Below are 22354 nucleotides of genomic sequence, written 5' to 3'. Positions count from 1 at the left end.
TGAGGCCCAAGTGGTTACATAAAAACTTGGCAAAAGAATGAAAAGAAAACTCATTTTGTTCTTTTCCGAGAAAAAAATGTGTACCAAAACCACGAGCAATAACATATATACTTTGGTCTGTTATATCATGATCAATCTCAATTTTCTCATCTTCTTACATCGACGCTATTATGTCAAATCCGGGATGATGGAGTCGATGAAGCCTTTAAATTTACGAGACAATGGAAATATTGATACGATTTTCGGATACCATATCAGATGCTTCAGTAGGAAACCCGACAGGTGAACAAAAACTTGGTTTGTAATTTGATCCTTTATCTGCAAGATGGACTATTGAATTGAGCAATAGAATATTACATACACATATTTATATGTACATAAGTGTGCCCAGTTATGGCTATAAACCCATATTTGCCACGTTAATCCAACGTAACAATACCATTAATCATGTTCATTTGTTGAGCATTTATTTGTTATGTACTTATTCGCGACTTATGTATACTTGATTTGCAGACCGTATTTAATCCTGCTCGCTAGTTTAATAACGGATTATAAGGATGGCGCAATATACACTCCAGTCTGCAATTCAGAATGTATTGTATCGTTTATTTATTAAAGGCCAAATGAATAGGGAATGAATCGCATTTGCAGCATTTGGAACTGCGGTCATTTTTGGTAGAGCATAGACATTCAGGGACGAGTATGTCTAATCTGCCCAATCAGGTTTTCAATTTTGTGCCTCGCAACTAGAAAGGATTCCCGAAAATGAGGACAAATAATAGTAAAAAGATTTGATATGCGTGTATTTATAACTGGAATGCTGACAATAATTGCATATCATACAAATCCAAGGTCGAGTATGCATGTAAATGCATCCTAAGAAAGCACTAACGAAAATGAGTTGAAAATATTTATAGAAATAATTTGTTTGCATTTCAAAAGGATTCCTAAGTTTATTAGGTTCACAAAACGTTCATACTTGTATGAACTATTGCGATATCTGTATAAGAATGATAAGATGGTATATGACAAAAATAGCTTTAGTAGGAAGGCAAATAGATATATCAATGTGAGTGCACTACTAAATAAATATATTTTTAGCTTTGAAACGTAGCGACTACTTACACGGAAACCCTTTCTCAACGAGTCAAAGAAAGAAAGCAATATTATTTGTAGGTTTAAAATATTCAGAAAATTGCGACGATAAAATCGATCTCGAGTTACAGCACTTTTCAGCCCGAAGGAGGATCATGCGACCTTCATGTCTGTCCGTCTGTCATCTCAAAAATTGTCTTCAGACTTATCCGAGCGAGTTGAAATACAAGCCAAAGTGGGACTTAAAGCTCGAAAATGGGTTCGATAAGGCAATATTTGTTCCGAAGGAAGGCCACATGTCGGTATAGAATATTTGAAATAGCAGCTGAAATTCAAAATGATGATCCCACTGAAAATATAAACTAGAGATATGAAGTCCACTTGTAAATTATTCAACTAGTGGGACTGACTCAAACCAATTCCAATTTCTATATTCAGCTAAAATTTTGTATGGATGATAAAAATGATTTTTTTTGTAGTATGTAAATACGAGGTTGGAATTTCGAAATCGTTATAAGAGAAACCCCCACTGCCACTCGAGAACGCTTAAATACTTTTAAAATTTGGTGCAAAATTATAGGAATTATAGTCGCTAAAATATTATCAGACAATTGATAAAAAATAGTAGACATAGACATAAATATAGTTACTAATAAATCCTGCTTCGGGGGTGTGGAAAATTCGGAATTTTATTATTATTTTAAAGAATATTGTTCTAAGAAACTTTCTCCACGAGTTATGTAAGTTATTTAAATATGACTTCACTTCAACAGAATTCTACACCAGTTAAGGTACGCAATGGATACTTCTTACACAATCCAAAAGTCAATAAAAGATAGGTTAGTGAAATTCAATCGAATAACCCTAGTTTAAAAATAACAAAGGGCATTGATCGAAACCTGATTGGTATCAATTCGTACTTTGAAATTGAAGACACAGACGAATCAAATTGAATTAGATAAACTTACGGCAATGAATAAAACATTACTAAATACATACATTTGTGCAGAATATACTTTGAAATATTTTGGGAATATTGCAAGGAGAAAGTATTTTTCTCCAGTGAAATAAAATCTTACGCAATCTGTTTTTTTGTGCAAATGCAACCAACCAACCACAAATAGATTCCGCAGTCGTCTAGTCAGTTCAAAGTCATCCGAATAATTCGTACAATTCTGATCCGACATTTGAAGCATCGCCGACTCGTCCTCCCTCTCTCAGGAATTCTACTTCCTGATTACTTTCAGTCTCATCTCGGACTTTTACCGCAACACTCAATCCATTTTAGATATGTTATCGAGCACATTCTCCAGAGTCGGCATTCCATGAAATAAAAGTGATACGTACAAATGCGCACTTGAATACTACATTTATTGCACGTAGATTTCTACTCCAAGTATTTCGTATTTCATCCGCATACCCTTTATTTTGTAACGAATCAGTCTCTTTACATGTGGTATAGAGGATTGCAAATAAAATCCCATGTGGTACTCAACCCGACATAATCCAGCAATAACATTAACGCAATCTGACAAACTTGAACTCATACATGTGACTTTCTTCCTGAAACAAAAACAAAAAAAAAACATCCCAAAATATCAACAACATCCTTTTCCAAGATCACAAGGTACACACTCATTCTCTGCGTAAGGACGGATTAATTCGACCAGAGTGGAAAACTGTCAACAACAAAAGGTAGGATTGTCAGGACTGATTATCCTCCTCCATTAACACGCACGGTATCAAGAGGGAAAGTCCTCACGGCGACATCAATTTCATCGCCACGCTTTTTGTAGGAATCTTCTTCTTCTTCCTCTGTATTGGATTTTGCTCTGGAAGATGCATCATCTCGCATAGAATATTCTTCTTCTTTTCTTTTTCCTAAGACCATGTCCGTCGGGATTTCATCAGACAGACTTTCCTTCCCGTGTTCCGAGGTGTCAGAAATATTCAAGTTATTTGAGTATTCACCTCCTCCTCCTTCCAATTCAATTCCTTGTCTTTCTGTCTCAACGTCAGACCCCAAATGGCTTTCTTCTTCTTCCTTTACATATTCATCACCCTCAATTTCGGAGAAAGGTTCTACAGCAGTTGACTCTTCAGGTATTGGGGAAGGTTGTTGGTGGTGGAGCTGGTTGCCATTTGGCGAGGTGAAAGTCGGTGTACATTTCTCGATATCGTGGCGACTTTCATCCTGCAGTTTGCTCTCTTCTATCATGTACTCGTGTAAAATGAACGTGATATAGGCACGAACTGCGGTTCCGAGAAGAAATACGAGCAGGAGGAATAAACCCCCGCCGGAAAAAATGGTTATGAAACAAATCAACGTCATGATCCATAACGTGATGTCCAGCACCATGTAGACCCAGAGCGAATTATATTTCTTGGTCTGTTTATTGTCAGAAAATGAAAATATTTAGTTGAAATTTCTCGGAAAAAAGTAGATAATACGCACGCGTGAGTAACTCATCACTCACCCTAAACGTTGACACGAGGAGGAGAAAGTCCGACAGGAACTGGATGACATTGAGAATCACCAGGACCACAGCGATACCGATAAAGAATCCAACTGTGAAATCATAACGATCATCATTCATCATTAGTCATAAAAGAAATTCGAGAAGGAGGGTGTGTGTGATACGGGGAAAATTCCTACACAAGTTCGCCAGGGACTCGTTTAATTTACAAAATTGTTGTAGAAAAATGTTAAGAAATCACGACCCAAGCCACTGGAGTGAGTCGCCGTCGGACAATGGTAATAAATTAGATCATCTCTGTATATACCTACAACGGTCAGTCTGAAAGGAAAGGAATCATCAGATGATTTGAGCCCATTCATTCTGGATGAAGGGCAGCAGTGTTTCTCTAGACCTGCGACAATCTTATTACAGTTTCTCGGTCTGAAGAGCATTAGTTGGGCAAGGCATATACTACGACTATTTAGCCTTGTGGTACAGAATATATGACGATGTGATTACAATAATTGGTCCTTTTTCGGGTAACAAACGTCGATTAATTAATTAATTAATTAATTAATTAATGCTCGTGGTGAGCAACATGACATGGGACATTTACCCCCATGTATTTTTATGTTTACAGTTTAGAGGATTCTCGAAATTTGTTGACTCTGAATTTTTCAACAGACGTATGTGTATGCAATATTTACTTTTTGTGACCATGAAATAGCAAAACATGCAGTAATTTAATATTTGTTGACTCTGAATTTTGCAAAAGACGTACACACAAAATTATAAGCTTTGTATGACTATGAAATCGCAAAAAACTGCAGCAATTTAATGGTTCTACACATAATTAGAGATAATGTAGTCTGTATGTTTTACCATTCCGTTTGTAATAAATGTGTCGCGTCGTTGCAATGGAAGGTTGAGGAGCGGAGAAAGTGGAAAATCCAATCGTCTCTGTTTGCGATATGTGAGTGATCAGACTCGTTCCAGAGATGACATAGAGGAGCGACGATGCCTGTAAAAGATACCAAACGCCCCATGTACATACATTTTCCAACGGACTAATTAATTTGAATTCGTGGAAAAGTACATATGGAGAAAGCAGTTATTGACACAAAGCTGACAGACCATGTTGGACATATGTATGTAGCCTTGATCTTTTTGTGTCTGCATGTGGCTGACTGAACAAGGTTTCAATTTCATACATAGCAAACTGACCCACTCCTGTGTCAACCTGTGCTTGTAAATACGTTGACAGTATGTCATGAAAAGCATACTGTTAACTACATAAATTAGATTCAGATTGAAATGACCGTGTTACACACACGCCGTTGTCTATCTGCCACTACCACCCATAAGCAAATAAATACTACTCAAAATAATGAAACAAATGGACAAATGGAATTCCTGCCCTCAAATTCTAATTTCAAAATGGACGCACTTAAACTACAAATTGGTCCAACTTTCTTTCTCGAAGCTATTCCTTTTACTGCTTTTGGCACCCAACTTTTAAGTTTTATCTGGGAATTTGCATTTGTATTTTACTCGTCTACTCACTCACTCACCATTCCAATAATGGAGCAAACTCTGACACAAATTCTTAAAGGGAATCCCATATTGTAGGAGGAACAGTTTGCATGAGAACAGGCGTCATTGGTATTGGTTGTAATAGGCGACGGTGGACAGTTTTGCTCCTGAGGTCGAATTCTTGTCCGCTTGAAGGTCTGCATGTTGCGAATTTTTGCAACAATTTCCATTCCAGTCTCGTTTTCAGTGTTCTGCTTTCACTTAAAGGAATTGGTCTTGATGAGGATGGGTGTCCTACTATTCATTCCAAGGGCGAGGGTGGGTGGGTGGATGATATTGCTTACATTTAGTTGTCAACAGCAGAGTATTGCTTGCAGCACTGCTTTCCTTCAAATATTATGCAGGGGAAAGTAGTGTTGGTTGGAACTGCAACGCAATAAGTGATCCAATTATCCATAAAACACTGCAATTTGATGCTAGTAAACGTAAACATGGTTCTAATCGGATTAGAAAAAAAACAAGGGAAAAGACTGCACCTTCATTGAGGTTGCTAAAATATAAGCCAGCTCCATTCAAAGTGTAAATGGGCTGCTTTCACCAAATAATTACCTTCTATTGCAAACCGAGATTACTTAAGCGGTCCAATTTTGCACAAGGGTATTCTGTGGTAAGGGTGAAACTAAACACCATAAATACGTATTACTTGACTCTACCTGCTATTTATTTGTCGGAATTAGAAACTGTACACGGCTTACATATATATTGCCCAGGCTGACAAAGTTTCGTAAATTCAAGGTTAAATATATGAGACTAATCAAATACTATGAGAATGTCAAATACAAGTCATACAAAATTTCTTGATTAAATTCTTTAATGTCCAAATACTTAATAATATCACTGAATCACTTGGAAGATAAGACACAGTTCTTTGAATTCCATGCTCTTTTCAAGGCAACACTTTTATAAATTTTGGCTAGAAGACAGCATAGAATTCAAAACGTACGCTTTATTAAATCTCGGCATAGATTAGGAGTAAGTATGAAAGCCTTAATTTGGCCATCACCAAGCAGTAAACTGGTCTCTTTCGACCACTGAATGACTCTACTCTCGTACCAAAAAGCGAAGACAGGAACATTCAGCTAGACCAAGTATGTGGGATAAGAAGAAAATGGCCCAGGTGGGTGACTGCGGTATTATTGTGTGATTCATGCTATGACCTAAATTAGAAAGAAAAGAAAGTGTAAGAGGTCTTTCTTTCATTCTTTCTCTCCTATGCACATACATAGAATTATGACTACAACCAACCAACACACCCACCAACCAACTGACTTACACCTCATCACAGAAGGTACACACAAGCCACAAGCTGCTGCTACATACGTTATCCAGCTTTTATTGTAAAACTACAAGGAAACCAAATTCGCAGAAATAAACCAAACAAAAAAGAAAGGGGGCTTTGACTTTTGTGTTGTGCACTGCACACCTGGCTCCACTTAAAGACTGAGATTTAATATTTTTTGGAAATACGTGGTGCACTCACACGCGTAGTAATATTCCAACACGGATTTTATGAGTTTACTCATTTAAAATGGAACTCCGTCTAAATTTAGCCAGGCATCAATTCAACTCATTCAATTTTGGTTGGTTCAATATTCAACTGAATATAGCAAACAAGGCGAAAGTAAGCATTTAGTATTCCCAAAATTCATTGAGGTATTTGCTCCCTTTATGTACGTTCAACAACTGTCACGCTCCCAAGTCACTTTCTTCCTTACTACTTCCCCACCCAAGCGTTGACGAGATTAAATTGCATGCAAATTGTAATTACATGCTTACACGGTTGAACGAACTTTCCGGGAGCACGAAGGAACGCGAAATGTTAGGTAAACCAGTTGGAGAGAGTTCAAGTGGCTTAAATGGCAATTGACTGGGGAGAAAGACGTGCTGACGGGCTGCTAACTTGGTAAATATAGAAAGCAATTTTGGGTGGTATTAATTTCCCAGCATGTTAACACACTACTACTTAAATATCCATGTATCGATCATGTGCTGTGCATAAGACTTTCTTCCACACATTTGGGCATTGGCAAATTTCTTCTTTCATGTTTAAGAATGATCTGCGGGTGTTGACAATGTGTCCCTTTGAGCACAAAGTACTTACCTAATAAAAAAATTATGATACATAGAATTTCAACTAGAATCTGCTGCAGAGTATAATCTACCTTTTCATATTTTATTTACGTCAGTCCCTAATTTCCTGGATGAAAAGTGTCAAAAGAAGAAGGAAATGTTCCATCCAGTTTGTAATCCTCTCAAAGATGCGGGTTTTGTGGGATAAGTTATACTATTTTACCATACATTCGTGTGAATGGAATTATGGGAATGATTGAATCTTTCATGATTCACTCAAATTTCGAATGGATTATGAATGGAAATAAGATCAGTGGTGGATGTGTGTTGGATCGATAAAATGTGAAGGTGGAGAAAGTGAGAGAAAGCGAGAAAGCGATGATGAAACGAATGTGCACGTGTTCATTTGATTCTTCTCCTCCCCCATTCTGAAACATATGCATGCATAGAAGAACGAACGTAAGAAGATAGTACTTTATTTCCTGTGAAGTTGAGTTTTTACAAAATTACCAGAATTGTGTAAATCCATTAAAACTTTATTGTATGTCATTTGCACGTACCTATGTAGCCAGCTAGCTTCTCTACCAGGAGATAACAACTTGTCGGAAATAATTTGAACGTCTCACATTTCTCTTGCGCAAGTAGACATGCATAGATAAAGTTTTGTTCAATTAATCTCTTATTACTAGAGTTGAGTCGCAACTTTCTGGGAAATTTTGTCTATAAATAATTTTACCATACGTATAATACAATGTATGTAATAGTCAATGGGGAAATTGCTCAATTAAAATACAATACGTATGTAAAGTCGAAGGTTACCCGTGTAGCTTCCTCATTTGCTAAAATCAAGGCCGATCAGTGGTACGATCAGTGGTGAGTCAGGGGAAATTGCTACACAAATCTGTACATACAAATCATTATAATCGGAAGTAGTTAGTATTTATTATTGTTAGAAGTCTGCTCTTAGGATTAGTTAGTCTTTCCTGTCACAACTGTCATAAACAGTGTACATACATACACAACTTGTCTGAAAACTATCCACCTGGATTTCTCCATCCTTATATTTATGAGACGCTGCTCTTGTGTATACATTTCCGTTCAAAATCTTGCCTGTGAAATGCTCACAACTTTCATAACTTTAAAATCACACTTGCCATACCTATCTTGCGATAATAAGTAGCGAATCATCCCATCACAATGAAACATCGTATTTCGCACATACTTCTCGACACATTCGACACCCTGAAATTCTTGTGCTAATCCTTTCGCAGCCTTTTGCAAGTCCAAAATCTCGTTATTTATAACTAGCAGGTGTTTCTCTAGAGCCGTTTCGAATAACTGCTCCCCCTTCAAAATCTCCGAGAGCAACGCATTCCTACAAAACTTTCTCCCCTCGGCGACCCTTGTCAAATTGACAACGTCATAAACTAAATTGCAGATCAGGTCGGCAGATTCTCGGAACATTTTAAAGAGCGGGTGATCTCTTATGTAGTCGTCGACATAGGTGGCAGAAAGCAGTTGGTACAGCTCCAGGATGACTTTCCGCCCACCCAACCTCTTCACCAGGGCGTACGGCTGGTTCGTTGGCTCCCATTCGGCGCCCATGTACAGCGCGGAAATTTTATAGTTACCGATCCAATTAAGCAGCTCGTTGAGGACGGTGTGGTGATATTTCTCATAACCGGCAACCTGTGTTTTAAGATCGGTGTAAATGTTGAACCAGGCTTTTAGCATGTTGTTCAACGATGGAATGTCCGTATTCGGGATGGCTTCCGTATTGCGGTAAAGCCCTGTGAAGATGTTGACTATGAAGCGGGAGAAATCCGTGTAGTGTTCCTTTATCAAGAGAGGCATTGAGGTGGACAAAGCTCTGGAGAAAAATTCTTCCATGTTCCAAAAGACGAAGGCAACTTTAATGAAGAGCTCAGACTTTTTACTCCAGGGTTGCAGGGTTGGAGCCACGATGAAAAACTGGCTGCGTATGTGTGGTGTCAATGATAAAAGGAAATTGATATGAGGTTAAACACATGGTTAAACTCTTTTGTGTGATAATGATGGGTTTTTTATAACCATACAAAGGAAAAGTTTTACCTTGACGGATAAAGGGAAAGATGTCTCAAAGAGGACTCATTTTCTACGACAAAGTACTCCAACGCCATATTTTTCAAGATTGCGTCCAATTTGGAGCCATCGTAGGAAGCCATTTTCGGGTATTCGCCAAGTTTAAGGGAAAGTAGAATTGCACCTGAGATTCCAGTTTTGCGAAAAAATGTATGCATTTGGTGATTGAAATGCGTATGTTGCATTGTGTTTTGGATTTTTGCTTTACCTTTCATACACACCTGGATTTTAGGATTGGATCTCAAACTTGGGTGTGGATGGGAAATTGTGCCCTTGTCAAAGGCAATAGCGATGGATGTCTTTTCCTTCTCGGGAGGAATTTCATCGTCATCGTCATCTTCTTCCATGTCTGGATTAGGTGTCTTGTGAGTTGATACTGCAGAACATATTTCTGCAGCATCAACTTCTTCATCTTTAATATCTTCGAGAAAAAGGTTGTTAAAAACCAGTTGAAACTGGACCATTTTCTTCTATAAGGAAAGAACAAAGGGGGAATTTGAATGTTTTAAATTGAATTTTGATTCTCGGAAGTGTTTTTGATTTGTCAATTTTGAGGACCACATATTTTGTAACTACGTTTTGATAGTTTCTAAATTACCTTTTTGTTTCGGTTACGTTTTAACGTTTTGACGTGATAATAAAGCAAAGTTGTGTAGCCAATTCGTAGAAAATTCGAAATAAATGTGACACAAGTGCTAATTAAGTTGCGTAAATGGTGTAAAAGTAGTTTTCACTCTGATCTCTGACCTTTGGTTATGTCCAATTAACAGTTGGTCTTTTTGTCGTACAGATTCTATTTGATGAGAAAAGTTTGTGATTTTTGTTTTACAACTAACGTCAACAACAGACAACAGACTTTTTCGTAATTCGGAAAACATGTTGTTTGTCTTACAGTTTTACAGATCAAACATTATTTTTCCTGTGACGTTGAATGTCATGCAACATGTCGTCAATGCATTTATTTGCAAATTGTACAACATAATAATACGTGTAATAAAGTACAAAAGGAAAGCGAAAAATAATACAATTTGACACGCAATTTTTCATTGTTTCATAATTCAGGTAAATTGAGTGTATTTACTTGCCAAGATTTCTTCCATGTCTAAAGGCGGAAAGATATTTTAGTCCAAATTAAATTCACTTTTATAATGTTTGACCTTTGTGAAATGGGGATTATTCTGTGGTATAAAGTACTTTTATTCATATTCATATCATTTTATACATACGTGCAAATAATGTAGGAAAACTGAAGAGTATCCAACCTTACATACATTTAGCAAGCTATTCAGGTTGCTCGATAAATTTTCTACGTCATTTTAAGGCGATCATCATACATGCTGTACTTCGAGTAACACACTCACTCAACTATCCACTGAAGGACTCTTATTCTCAATTCTGCACCATTACTGCCTTTGAACATGATCCACTTGAATACTAATGAAACCAAGTTGCATTTCTGCACTCTACATTTTGCGGAATTTCAACTCTTTCACAATTAGGATTGTGGATGTGGATATTATGCTTTCGGCGAGTTTGGTATCTACATATTTTCAGAAAATGCTTAAACTGAACGAGTGGCAATGGACCCTTTTGCATTCAACGTCAGCCTCCCAGTTTTGTTGTCTTTAAATTCGAAGCCGTGTACATGTGCGGAATAAATTGAAAGCATTCTACGTACGTACGTACGTACGTATGCAGATGTGTATGCACTGAATACTGAAAAAGATGAAATTGACCGGCGGATATTGATTTGGTTATCAGATGTGAATCTTGCAACGAAATTTAGTCATTCATCATATTCTGTGAGTGATGAAATTGAGTGGGTTGTTGAATTGACGCGAATTGAATCAAGTATCTTTTTCACGCATGGAATTGGTGATAGCGATAAAACTTTTCGTCTCAACGGATGGATGGCAACATATTTAACTGTGAGGAATCATTCAACGCCAGAGATGATTTCGATGATTAGACAAGTGACGCAAATGAATGAACCAATTTAAACTTTTTAATATCCGGTAAATATCTGTAGAAAAAAAACACCTGCAAGTTTTTGGTTATCTCGTTATAGATAATTGAGTTTGTGAGCATTCATCCCTTAAAAGTTTTTGTCACAATTTTTATAGCGTCGACGAAGTAACATTCATTATCACCTTATCTCAGGCTTTCGATTCATATCGGTATCAGCCTTAGTACATAGACACGGAAAATTCCAATATATTTAAAATCGTGGTACAGTATAAAATCCCAAAACAAGATGACAAATTGAAAATAACAAATAAGTAGCAATTCTGAAGACAGTTTTTCTTACAATCTCTCAAATAACACAAAAATAATGAATTTCATAAATTATTTTATTCTAAAACATGTAAAATGTAATAAATACTTAAATATGTAGATCTAACAAAAGAACATATTTCCTGTTCCAAGTAATACTTAAGAGTTTTTTTTCAAACTTTAATAGCATTTCCAGAAAGCCACCTTAAACACATCGTGCAGCCAAGCATGTATGGAACTCGTTTTGAGGGAATTTGTCACCTTGTTATACTCACAAAGCGATGACACAAATCCGGAGAAAGTCTCGCCTAAAGTTTCATCCTGAAGGACAAACATAAACGGAGTATCAAATGCTATCGTCCTCGTAATGTTGTTGGGATTCGCGGAATCAAACTTTTTCTCCAGTGTAGTCCCTTCCGTCGTTACGACCTGGTAAGTTTGGTCATCCGGGTTCCTGCATTGTTCTTCTTTTAAGTTTCTGCCTGCAAGGTTTAGATTTCTTCCTCGTTTTTGATAGTGATACGTCAACGGGGAGACGGAATACGTATCGGGAGACTTTGGTGGTTGGAGATGCAGCCTTTTTAAAAGTTTCGAAGTAACTGCAGTCTTTGTTCGGTGAGAGTTTGGATCAAACTTTAACGCTGCTCGGAACAAGGAGACGTCATTGTCAAATTCATCCTCGTCCTCATTCACCAAAATGGAGTCGATGTCCTCATCATCATATTCCTCATCCAAATTGTGATCCAGCTCACCCGTGTTTAATGTAACGGCGGAGCCTGTAAGGAAATGGTACATATCGGATATTAAAGTATGTAACGTGTTGGAAAATTTCTGAGCCGTGTCACGCCCCGCCACGTGTAAAATATGTGTTTAATTAAATAACTCAAGGTTGAGGGGAATCAAAAGATCCACGTGCGAGGACAGAAGCCTCAAAGCAAATAATGCGACAACACTTACCAGTCGCACTTGTCAGTTCGATGTGTGTCGGAGCAAATTCGAAATGATTTGCTTGAGCGATGGGTTGTTGAATAACTTCTGGCACGGACGATTCTCCAGTCCCATTTGTGTTGCAGAACGTCTCGTCTACGCCCATCTTGTAAGGAATAAGTGTTTCAATTTTAGTTATGTCTCGACATGTTTTGAGGAAGGAAGCAAGGCAAGCAAGCGATTAGTGCTACTTGACTTGATCCTCGTCATCTACACACAACATAAATGAAGTGGAAGCTGATTGATTTTGCCCAATCTCAGCTTTCCCTTCTTGCAAAACTGGCAAATACCTACTTGAGACTCAATTTCTGCACTACATAAAAATAGCCACCTTCCCCTCCTTACTTACTGGATAAGGATTAGATCTTACTTACCAACGACAAACCTAGATGATGCCGGGCCAAGTTCGTAACACTGATGGCAGGGACTTGTACTCGGAGCATGGTAGGGACAAAAAGGGACTTGTTGAATGAATCTCGCACAATCTGACGTACTTCTTTCTTTAGCTGTGGGATGTACATGGCGTGGCGAGATTTAGCGAGCACGAGTTGCTTTGGGGGCGTCTGGAAAATGTGAAAGCATGATTATAAGAAAATATCTTGGCACAAAAGGGCATTTGTATGTACACAGCTTCTCATACTATGCGTGTCTCTGGTGTGAACTTACTTGTCCAATATCCACAATGACGACAGTAACATTCTCACTTTCGAAGAGTGGGAATTCTCCTTCCACTTCAAGGAATGAAACTTTAGCCTCCGAGTTGAACGCTTTCTCTCCAACTTTCACCCAAGCGACGGGGTGTTGGGCTTTAAAGTGCATCGTGTTGATATATGCGCCTTGAGTGGTGTTATCAAACACGCTCTGCCAGAGACCTTTGGGCAGTAACTCGTTATCGAGGTGACCCTTCGTACCAGTGTCCATTAGAGAGCTGAAACTATCGACAAATTTGGCCGGATTTGTCACGTAGTCCAACGTAATGAGATGGCTCATAAGAGTGGACAAGGCGGATGCGTGGTGCTTTGTCCCGTTCCCGTGTCGCGAGTAGATTGTGCTTGTTATTTTGAATTTGCTCTGAAAAAAGGGGAGATTATTGACATTAGAAAATGGTAAGTTTAGGGGCTTCCTGTTTCGAGAAAGTCGATGTAGGTTGCCAATATTTACATGAATAACCATTATTGAAGCAATTGCTAAATAAATTTTGGACTTTGGACCGTGCTGATGTCACGTCTCGTTCGAAATGTCACAGTTTTGGGATAATATTTCTTAGGATTTTTGTCCTACGTGCGTACGTAGCTACCTAAATTAGCTTATGGCAATATCCAAATTGAAAAAAACTATGCTATGATTGGATAAGCTTAAGCTTATCCAATCTATGTGAACATATGAATTACTCCAATTTCGTAACGTAACACCACCGCCAGTCAGTCGCTGCACTTTCCTAAAATTCGCTGGAATTGTGTTACAAACTGTTAGTGCATGACATGATCTATTATTAAAAACCTTTTTGAACAGCCGCAGGAGATGTCCGTAATCGTCTGGAATGTATTTCTCCATCGTTTTCAGCGCGGACGGAATGCCTTTCGCCGAAATGTTCCAAACTCCCTCTTGAATATTTGCTAAAGTGTATCCCACTCCAAACGAATTAAAAAAGTGCACTCCAGGTCTGGTTTCTGATGCTTCAGGCGACTCTGAAAATGACTCTTCCAACGATTCGGAAAAGTCATGAAAGTTTTCCACAATCTTGTCACTTCCATGAATTATGCTGAGATGCAGGGAAAACAATAAGATGAATACGGGGAATAAAGTATAATAGTTTAATTGGAACATTTTATAAAAGATTTTTAGGGCAACAAGAAAAAATTTGGGAAGAAATTGGTAGTTGACTTCCCCACAATTTTATCACGACTGTTTTAGCAAAAACTTGTTGAGCTCAAATTCAAGTTCGATTAGACATTTTTTATGTGGTATTAAAAAAGCAGGTTCACAGCGTTGGTAAGTAAATAAAGCGAAAGTGTGTCGTACGTATTTAAATATGATGAGGTTTATGGGGTATAAATTTGATGATAATAAATACATTCAAGACTAAAATGTCAAAAAGATGCACATTTGTCCTTAATCTTATTAAGCACGTGAATAAACCAGTTTTAGATTTCACTTTTGTCCTTCCCATTTATTAACCAATGTAAAATTTTACTGAAATGAATTCCATGAAAATTTAGTTGGATTGCCGTCAGCGTGAAATTAAATAAACCATAAATTTCTTCCTTTGATGTGTGCATGTAACTAAAGCATTTATTTCATTACCAATTGTGACCACATTAATTAAATATTGAAACGAGGTTTTCATTCATTAGAAGATCCGCAACCAACCAAAATGCATTTTCATACATGAAAATGATTATTTTCTCACTCAAAATATTGTGCAACACAGTTTTCATTGAAGAAACGCATACCGTCGGCATTATTTATTTACCGATTTCTCCAGACTGTTTGAAACTCCGACAACTCCACAGCAAGTATCTCTGCGTTTCCTCTGAAAATCTGGAATTTTCATCTGGGTCTGGATCAGATTCCGTTTCTGTCTGCTCGACGACTCCGAAAAATAATGGGCCAAGCTTGGAATCGTTTAAATACCAGAGAAATGGCCTGTTGAACACGATCTTTTCTCCCGACAAAGCCGCATCACCACTCGGAGTGGTTGTTATTGCATCAAGAAAGTCTTCCTTGTCAGTTGTTGCGCTATTATCGAGATTTGTTTCGCCACCACCGGAAATTGGCCCAACACTGGACTCATCTCCGTTTTGGGATGATTTTAATTTGTCCTTGAATATGGAGGGATTCGGTTGACCTTCAAATTCTTTAACAGATTTCGGATACCCGACCCCACCCAAATCAATACCAAGATAAAACTTTTCCAGTGCAGTTCCTATGAATAAACATGCAAGAATTAGAGCACATTACACGTATGCAACTTGTGCTATAATTCCAAATAGTAGAAATTATGTAAATATGCACCCGTTGCAGACGCAATCTCCACGTGGTCCGTCGTAATATTCACGACATTGATAGAAACAATAGGCCTTTGAAAATTTACAACTCTTAAATATTATTCATCCATTCAATCCCAAAAACTTATTAAGTTACACAACTTCCACTAACCTCAAATAGAAAGGAATCGTTCCACTCCTGTCACGCAAAGTAGTACAAAATGTCTGGTTCATTCCCAACTGCGTGACAATAAAGACCACATTTTTCATAAAAGAATCTCCTTATGGAATTATTATACAACTACTCAAGGAAAGTTTTGTTTGTATTTTTGAAAAGCAAAGCCGTTGATGCAAAACGTGATGAAGGTGACAAGATGAGAACAATGTTGACTATGCTGAAATTGGATTTTTTGATAGTACTCAAGTTAAAAAAAACCTACAGTGCAGACTTGATATGGCCCGAGTCAGGTCTAGTTGTGGTTATCACTCAATCCGATTTTTTTTGCATGAAATTTTCATAAACAGTCCCTGTACCAAATTTCAGCTTTCTACCACAATTTTGAAATTTTGGTGCATAATTTCCACCCAGATGACCCCCACCGGTCAACCACTTGACAAATTGTGTCCATCATCAAAACCAACTCCAAATTTCACCCATATGCGCGAAATTTCAAGTCGATCGGATTATTTTTACGACATTTATCGCAAGATAGACAGACGGACAAACAGACATGACGGGTACATAAGCTCTGACTCGGGCTAAAAAGACTAGCTACAGTAAATGTAATGACGTAAATGGATTATAAAATGAAAGCGTTGCAAAACTGGAGAAAGTACCTCATCCAGCTCTTTCCCATACTGATCAGTATTCGTCAGGCTGAATGATGGGAGGTGGATGGATAAATCTCGTTTTTCCCAGCGTCTTGGAAATGGGACGAAATCTTCTTCCTCGTCACCACCCCTTATTCGGCTCGCTAATACTTTCCTCTTGACGTGGCGAAGATATTGGGTGAGGTTGATTTTTGGCATGATGAACACCATTGACTTCTCATCGCCCTGACAGATATTGAAAGAAAAAATCCAATAAAGCTTCTGTGTGGGTGGCATGTTGTGGTGGCTTATTGAATGAAGATGATTTTATTATAGAGTTGGATGGAGTAGTAATAAAGTTATTAAGTTTGGATGGATGAGATGATAGAAAATGAGACTAATCTGATTTTGGGGAACAATTGGACCTAACTAACTAACTCGTGTATGTATGTAGTTTCAGATTTGTTATTAAATATTCAAGCTACTTTAGGATGTGACAAAGTTCCAGGTACTTAATTTGCCCTTTTTGTTAGTAATCTATTGAATCTTGAGGAAAATGACAGACTCAGATTGAATTTGTCCTTTTCAGTAATGATTGAGCAATCAATACTAACGACCACGTGTATCCGGTACCTTATTTGGAGGTGTATTGTATGTACGTATGTCTGAAGCGTTAACTATTAATTTCCTTGTGTCTGATGACTTTGGTCCTCTTGTATAAATTTAATACATAATTTGATCAAGTGGAATGATTCAGTTACAATTAACTAATCTTACACAAGTTCTTTTTGACGATACACACACGAAAAATGCAAATTGGTGCGTATTAATTCAACGTTACCTGAAGCGGAACGCTGATGGCGTAATAGTCGTCTGCATCTGCATATAGGAAATTGCCCTCAGCCTGGAGAAAAGGAACATTTTCAGCATCCCCAAACTTTCCAAACCCTCCAGAAACCCACGCATTTTTCCAATAGTTCCTGTAGTGGAATGTAGTTAGCATGATGGCTTGGGTTGAAAACCGGAACGGATTTCCCACCGGAGAATCTAAAAAAAAGTTGTTGAATGACAACACATTTTACGTAATATTTTGGATGCAAGTAGGCTTGCATCGAAGTATTGTGATGCATTTACCACAAAAGGCAAGGCCAATACGTAATTGAAATTATCAAGGCTCTAATTCACCCTGCTATTAATAGATTTTGCAATAAAGAAAGATAATTGAACCTCTGGGAATGAGTTTCGCGTCCAATAAATTGTTCGTCTTTTCATTTAAATTGTTATTCATCAGATCCCAACTCGCGTTGAAGTGGTCTTCCTCCCATTTCAGTCTGTTTACAGCAATTTGTAATTTATCCAGTCTGTCGGCCAGAGTTGGATCGCTTTTCTGGTTTTGTAGCAGATACAAATTGCTGGATGTTGTGACATTGTCATCCTGGTAATAAAAATGTAAATTATATGACCTCCCTAAAACAACAACCCAGTAAGACGACGTCGTTCGTGGTAATAAATCTAGGTTTGATTGAACGTGTGCTGTAACATGCAGAATCCAATCACAATGAAGTGCAGAATCAATTGTTTTTCAAACTTTATTGAGATCACGGATGGACCACACACATTGGATCGACCTATTTTCAACTCTCTTACTTGTTTGATTAGCTCCATCGTGTCCTTGTACGTCGAGCAAAGCTGGGCAGGTGACAAATCCAATATTTTGTCCATTCCTTGGAGAGAAACATTCCAATTTTCTCTTTGGGATGAAACCGCAGTCAAAATAAGCCCTGTTGCGTACGGAAAGGAAAGCATTCTTCCAGCAGCGAGAAGGCTTTCGAAACGGTGTCTTTCCTGCAATGCGGCCGAATTTGCGACATGACTACTCGAACTCTCTTGTTCTGACTGAGTTGCGGAAGAAAATGTCAGAATCACGGTTATTAAAATACTTCCGACTTTGTAATAATGTTTTTTCGACATTTTGGAAACTTCAGAAAATCTAGTCTTTTTTCACAGACTTGTAAACTCTTCCAGAAAATATCAAAATTCACACATTAGAAATCAACCTGTAAACTCACCAAAGTTCAAAGAACTTGTGTGCGGATACACCTGAATACAATAAACGGCATGGATGCACTTTATTATAAAGCTGTACTGTCAACTGTATTGCATTCATGCACCCGAATTACTGAGTAAGTCCGAGTTGGATTCCGCATTACTAATCCGACCGGTTTATTGGGTCTGAGATGTCAACTCTGGTCATGAGGCAAAGATTTGCTAAAACTTTGTTTACTTGGAATTGTGTCTCCAACAAATTTCATAGAACTTTCATACGATAAATTTATTAGAGAATAATAAGAATAAGCTTAATAGTATACAGCGTGGTGAGATTTATAGTAGTTTGAAATTTAATATGAAGTGTGGTTGTCATTATTATTTGTACAAAAATAAAAATTAATATGCACATTTTATATCGGGACTAATTTAGTTACTTTATTAGGACCCTTAAGTTTAGGGGCAGTTCCAGAGCAAGGTTTTATAAGCGTCGTACAACCACAAATCTTCATCAGTTTCGATACCGTACTCTTTTTGATAAGTGGCAAGGGAATGAACAGTCCCATAGTAAAGGGGCCCCATCTCCTCGTCGTATAAATACCAGAAAAATGGTCGGTCAAATCTGACCGTGTTTGGTGGAAGGGGTTCCGGCACGAATGGAGTTGTTGGGGCAATTGGTGTCGTGACTAAAAGGTCGGTTTGAATTTTTTCCAAGTCAGGAAGTCCCATGAACTGGGCGTTACTTTCGTTGGTTTGAGCTTGAATAGTAGAATTTTCCGTAGAAGGAATTTCAACGGTCTGATTTTGCTGCATGGTGTCAGGAAGGACGGAGATTTGCTCAACTGAACTGGCTGCTGCTGAAATTGTATCATTTTTCCCATCGTCAGCAACAACAACGTCAACTTTCTTTAGCTGGACTTCACCCTCGACTAAGGCTTTGATCAGTTGGGGATCCATGTCCATTGGAAGGACAAATTCTGAGCGTTCTCCTTCTCCTTGCCCTTGTTCTTCCTCATCGGCCGGTCCCGTTGGGCCCGTGTAAACTCCTTCTTCTCGCATTTTCTGTTCAGAGTTCAAACTAGATCCTGTAAAAATATGAATATTTTATAATACTCAAAAACAAAACTACAAAAATTCCTTCGTTAATATTTATGTGAAAGTATGTACCTGTGGCAGAAGCAACTTGGAAAAAGCCTCGATCAATTTGAACATGGTGGGCCTGTACCAAAGGTGACATAAAATATGGACCTTTCTTCATTGCAACTTCCAGCGACTCTGGTTCGTCCACGCAAAATGTGTAGTTGACGCCGAGCTATAAAATAGCAAAATTAGTACAAATTACAAAAATAGCATCTATCGAGTTACAAAACTTTGACTAGTTGCAGGATCGCATAATACGAGATGTCAGCACAAAATTAAAGTGCATACAGCAGGTCTCAAGATACATACGTATGTATATAAGTCAATGTCAGAGTTGAATTTCAATTCAACTGTCTCTCTGACAAATTCGTAGCAAGGACAGACAATCAATTGTAAAAGCAATTCACTTACGGCTTCAAGTTTCTTAAAGTGCTGGTCAAGCAGGGTTATCTTCAAGGAAGGAATTTGAATATTTTTAGCCTGGACAGAATTCCAAGATTGAGGAGATCCAGTTTGGACTAATTTAGGCATATCAGTCTTCAAGAATGGGACGAGTGGAATTTTGGGAAGGACGAAAACTACGGATTTTTTGCCATCCTAAATTTAAATGTTGCATTAAAATTTTGATTGCCCGGTACTAACCACGACTCATTAACTTAATAATTATGGTAAATTTAATAGTTTACCTTCAATTTAATACCAACAGCGGTATAATTTTCATTCTCAACGTATGGAAATGTCCCCTCCGCCTCGATGTAAGGAACAGTCAAACCGTCGTAAAACTTTTTTTGTCCAATATCGACCCAAGAAGTGTTCCATGAACCCTTGTAGTGATTCGTGTTCACGTAAGCGCCCATCGTGAAATAGTAAAACGCTCCGCCCCACCAACCACCAATTTTCCGAAAATATTTTACAAAATTATACATACATTCATACATATTTAATAACATATTTCATAACTTTCTATCTAATTAATACCTTTAGGAATGAGCTGATCATCCAAAATTCCGTCCGTCTGATTGGAAATTCTCTCATTCATCGTCGCCCATGTCGTCTTCCAATCATCGATAAAATCAACGACCTTGGTTTCAGTCTTCATTCTGCGAGATCCCTCCGGAATAGTTGACGTGGACACGTTTCCATCCCTGGTAAATAGCGTGCTGCTTATGGACATTTGACTCTGTAATTAAAATCATTCCACCGTGAGGATGATGATGATGACGGTATTTCTCTTTTCATGACGACCGACGCCATGATAATAAAGCTCAACTCAAGTGCAACCACAAACACCCACTCGACCGCGGTAATAGCGGAAGTTAACTTTGACAAAAGTTGTTTTCATTTCTGAAATTCAAAGCCCCCTGAATTATGCGTAACTTTACTGGGTATTGAACTAACCTTTAACATCTTTTCAACCAGGCCTTGATAATCGTCGGCTACTTTGTCGGTTTGCAGAACTCCTCCGACACCCTCATTAGACACGTTCCAAACCTTCTCATTAATGTTAGCTAACATGTATCCGACTCCGAAAGGGCTTGAAATCGCAGCCCCTTTTTCTATGCTAAACTCATCCAAATCTGAATGAAGGAGCAAGTTGTGCGAAAAGTCTTTGAAGTTCTGTTCTTTGTTCCGGATTCCATTTTCAACCCCGGATGAACCAGCCGACGGGGAAACAACAACAGGTTCCAGAGGAGTAGGCACTGCAACTCCGAGGGCGGAATAGACGCCGATAATTGTGAGATAAATGCCAGTTAGGGAAGACATCGTTTGATTGTTTGGGTACAAACAGTTACGCGTTAAGGAGTGAATAAAATACTACTTTGCTAATTAATTTTGTGACTATGACTAGAACACAACGCTAAGATTTTTTAGGGTTCAAGAATCAAAATGATAAATATTTGATAAAAAATAATGAACTAGAGTTTCTGAAAAATTTAGCACCACTCTCTCACATATGCAAAAATAAGTTGTTGTATGTAATAATTGCACTTTTCTTATCTAACAACAAGTCTTGTAAGGTATCCTGTTGGCGATGTGAGAGGTGCCTCTCAACTGACTTTGAGTTCACCTGAGTGAGCTAGAGACACTTGAATCACATAATAATCTCATCCGTTCCTCATTAAGTTATTTAACTCGACCAGACTTTATTTAACGTCTTGTCCTCACACTTTCCCTTTCCCTAGAAGAACTCTCAACCGTGCTGCTCATCTAACGCTTTTTGCACTGAATAGAAAATAAATGAAACTTTTGAGCAAATACAATGAGTAATCTGTGTTTATGCATGTGAAGGTACGTACAAGTTGCTTAATATAGATAACATTTATCACAATTATATTTTCTAATAATAACCGGATACATTCACTAATTGAAGAATGTGTCATGTCAACAAAAGGTCTGAATTGGTTGCATCCGTCGTTTACCTTTAAACAGTAGGTTTTAAAAAGCCATAACAAAGAAGGCCGTGTCATCATTGGTGGTAAAATAGTAATTTCGAAAACTAATAAGTGTTTAATAACTAATAAATAGTTATTATTATTGGATACTCAAAGAATTAATTAGTGGTTGTTTTTAAGTATGCTTATCCATAATAAATTAATGATATTTTCGACCTTCGACCGTCATGTCTATTGTGCATGCATTTTCTAAGTAATTGTTTGCTCAAAAAACCAATTACAGGCCAACCAGTGTACATAGAACAAGATCATTGTTATGCATTGGATTTTACACCTGTGTGACCCACGTTTCCCTTTCATTTTTGTGAATTGACTAATA

At 37.9% G+C, this 22354-nt stretch overlaps 5 protein-coding genes across 8 annotated transcripts; all 5 read right to left on the bottom strand.

The window, feature by feature from the left end:
• Positions 1-2420: 2420 nt before the first annotated feature.
• Positions 2421-6592, bottom strand: LOC110854060. 3 transcript variants are annotated; one of them, XM_035855140.1, is made up of 6 exons: positions 5843-6592; positions 5697-5766; positions 5126-5513; positions 4437-4575; positions 3573-3664; positions 2421-3484 (listed from the first exon to the last, which is right to left on the bottom strand). In XM_035855140.1, exons 3-6 carry the CDS (start codon positions 5315-5317, stop codon positions 2810-2812), a joined length of 1098 nt encoding a protein of 365 aa, XP_035711033.1. In that variant the 5' UTR covers positions 5318-5513; positions 5697-5766; positions 5843-6592; the 3' UTR covers positions 2421-2809. The 3 variants fall into 3 exon arrangements, with proteins under 3 accessions (XP_035711033.1, XP_035711034.1, XP_021958147.2); XM_035855141.1 differs by having other exon boundaries at positions 5697-5749; XM_022102455.2 differs by having other exon boundaries at positions 5697-6592.
• Positions 6593-7677: 1085 nt separating this feature from the next.
• On the bottom strand, positions 7678-10230 carry LOC118436650. Of its 2 annotated transcripts, XM_035855147.1 has the most exons (4): positions 9937-10230; positions 9547-9808; positions 9309-9462; positions 7678-9192 (listed from the first exon to the last, which is right to left on the bottom strand). In XM_035855147.1, exons 2-4 carry the CDS (start codon positions 9800-9802, stop codon positions 8316-8318), a joined length of 1287 nt encoding a protein of 428 aa, XP_035711040.1. In that variant the 5' UTR covers positions 9803-9808; positions 9937-10230; the 3' UTR covers positions 7678-8315. The 2 variants fall into 2 exon arrangements, with proteins under 2 accessions (XP_035711040.1, XP_035711041.1); XM_035855148.1 differs by lacking the exon at positions 9937-10230 and having other exon boundaries at positions 9547-9901.
• Positions 10231-11323: 1093 nt separating this feature from the next.
• On the bottom strand, positions 11324-14492 carry LOC110853884. Its single transcript, XM_022102239.2, has 5 exons — positions 14100-14492; positions 13266-13670; positions 12974-13162; positions 12570-12705; positions 11324-12388 (listed from the first exon to the last, which is right to left on the bottom strand). Exons 1-5 carry the CDS (start codon positions 14424-14426, stop codon positions 11793-11795), a joined length of 1653 nt encoding a protein of 550 aa, XP_021957931.1. The 5' UTR covers positions 14427-14492; the 3' UTR covers positions 11324-11792.
• A 372-nt stretch (positions 14493-14864) lies between these two features.
• On the bottom strand, positions 14865-18508 carry LOC110853885. The gene is made up of 7 exons (XM_022102240.2): positions 18044-18508; positions 17624-17831; positions 17238-17443; positions 16424-16642; positions 15759-15826; positions 15615-15679; positions 14865-15525 (listed from the first exon to the last, which is right to left on the bottom strand). Exons 1-7 carry the CDS (start codon positions 18365-18367, stop codon positions 15065-15067), a joined length of 1551 nt encoding a protein of 516 aa, XP_021957932.1. The 5' UTR covers positions 18368-18508; the 3' UTR covers positions 14865-15064.
• Positions 18509-18702: 194 nt separating this feature from the next.
• On the bottom strand, positions 18703-21670 carry LOC110854314. Its single transcript, XM_022102744.2, has 6 exons — positions 20981-21670; positions 20561-20762; positions 20269-20474; positions 19994-20179; positions 19610-19754; positions 18703-19527 (listed from the first exon to the last, which is right to left on the bottom strand). Exons 1-6 carry the CDS (start codon positions 21344-21346, stop codon positions 18899-18901), a joined length of 1734 nt encoding a protein of 577 aa, XP_021958436.1. The 5' UTR covers positions 21347-21670; the 3' UTR covers positions 18703-18898.
• Positions 21671-22354: the final 684 nt, after the last annotated feature.

The sequence above is a fragment of the Folsomia candida genome, unplaced genomic scaffold, assembly GCF_002217175.1.
Source record: "Folsomia candida strain VU population unplaced genomic scaffold, ASM221717v1 Fcan01_Sc009, whole genome shotgun sequence".
Lineage (NCBI taxonomy): Eukaryota > Metazoa > Arthropoda > Collembola > Entomobryomorpha > Isotomidae > Folsomia > Folsomia candida.
Note: the sequence above shows the minus strand (reverse complement) of the source record. Positions and strands in the feature narration are given on the sequence as shown.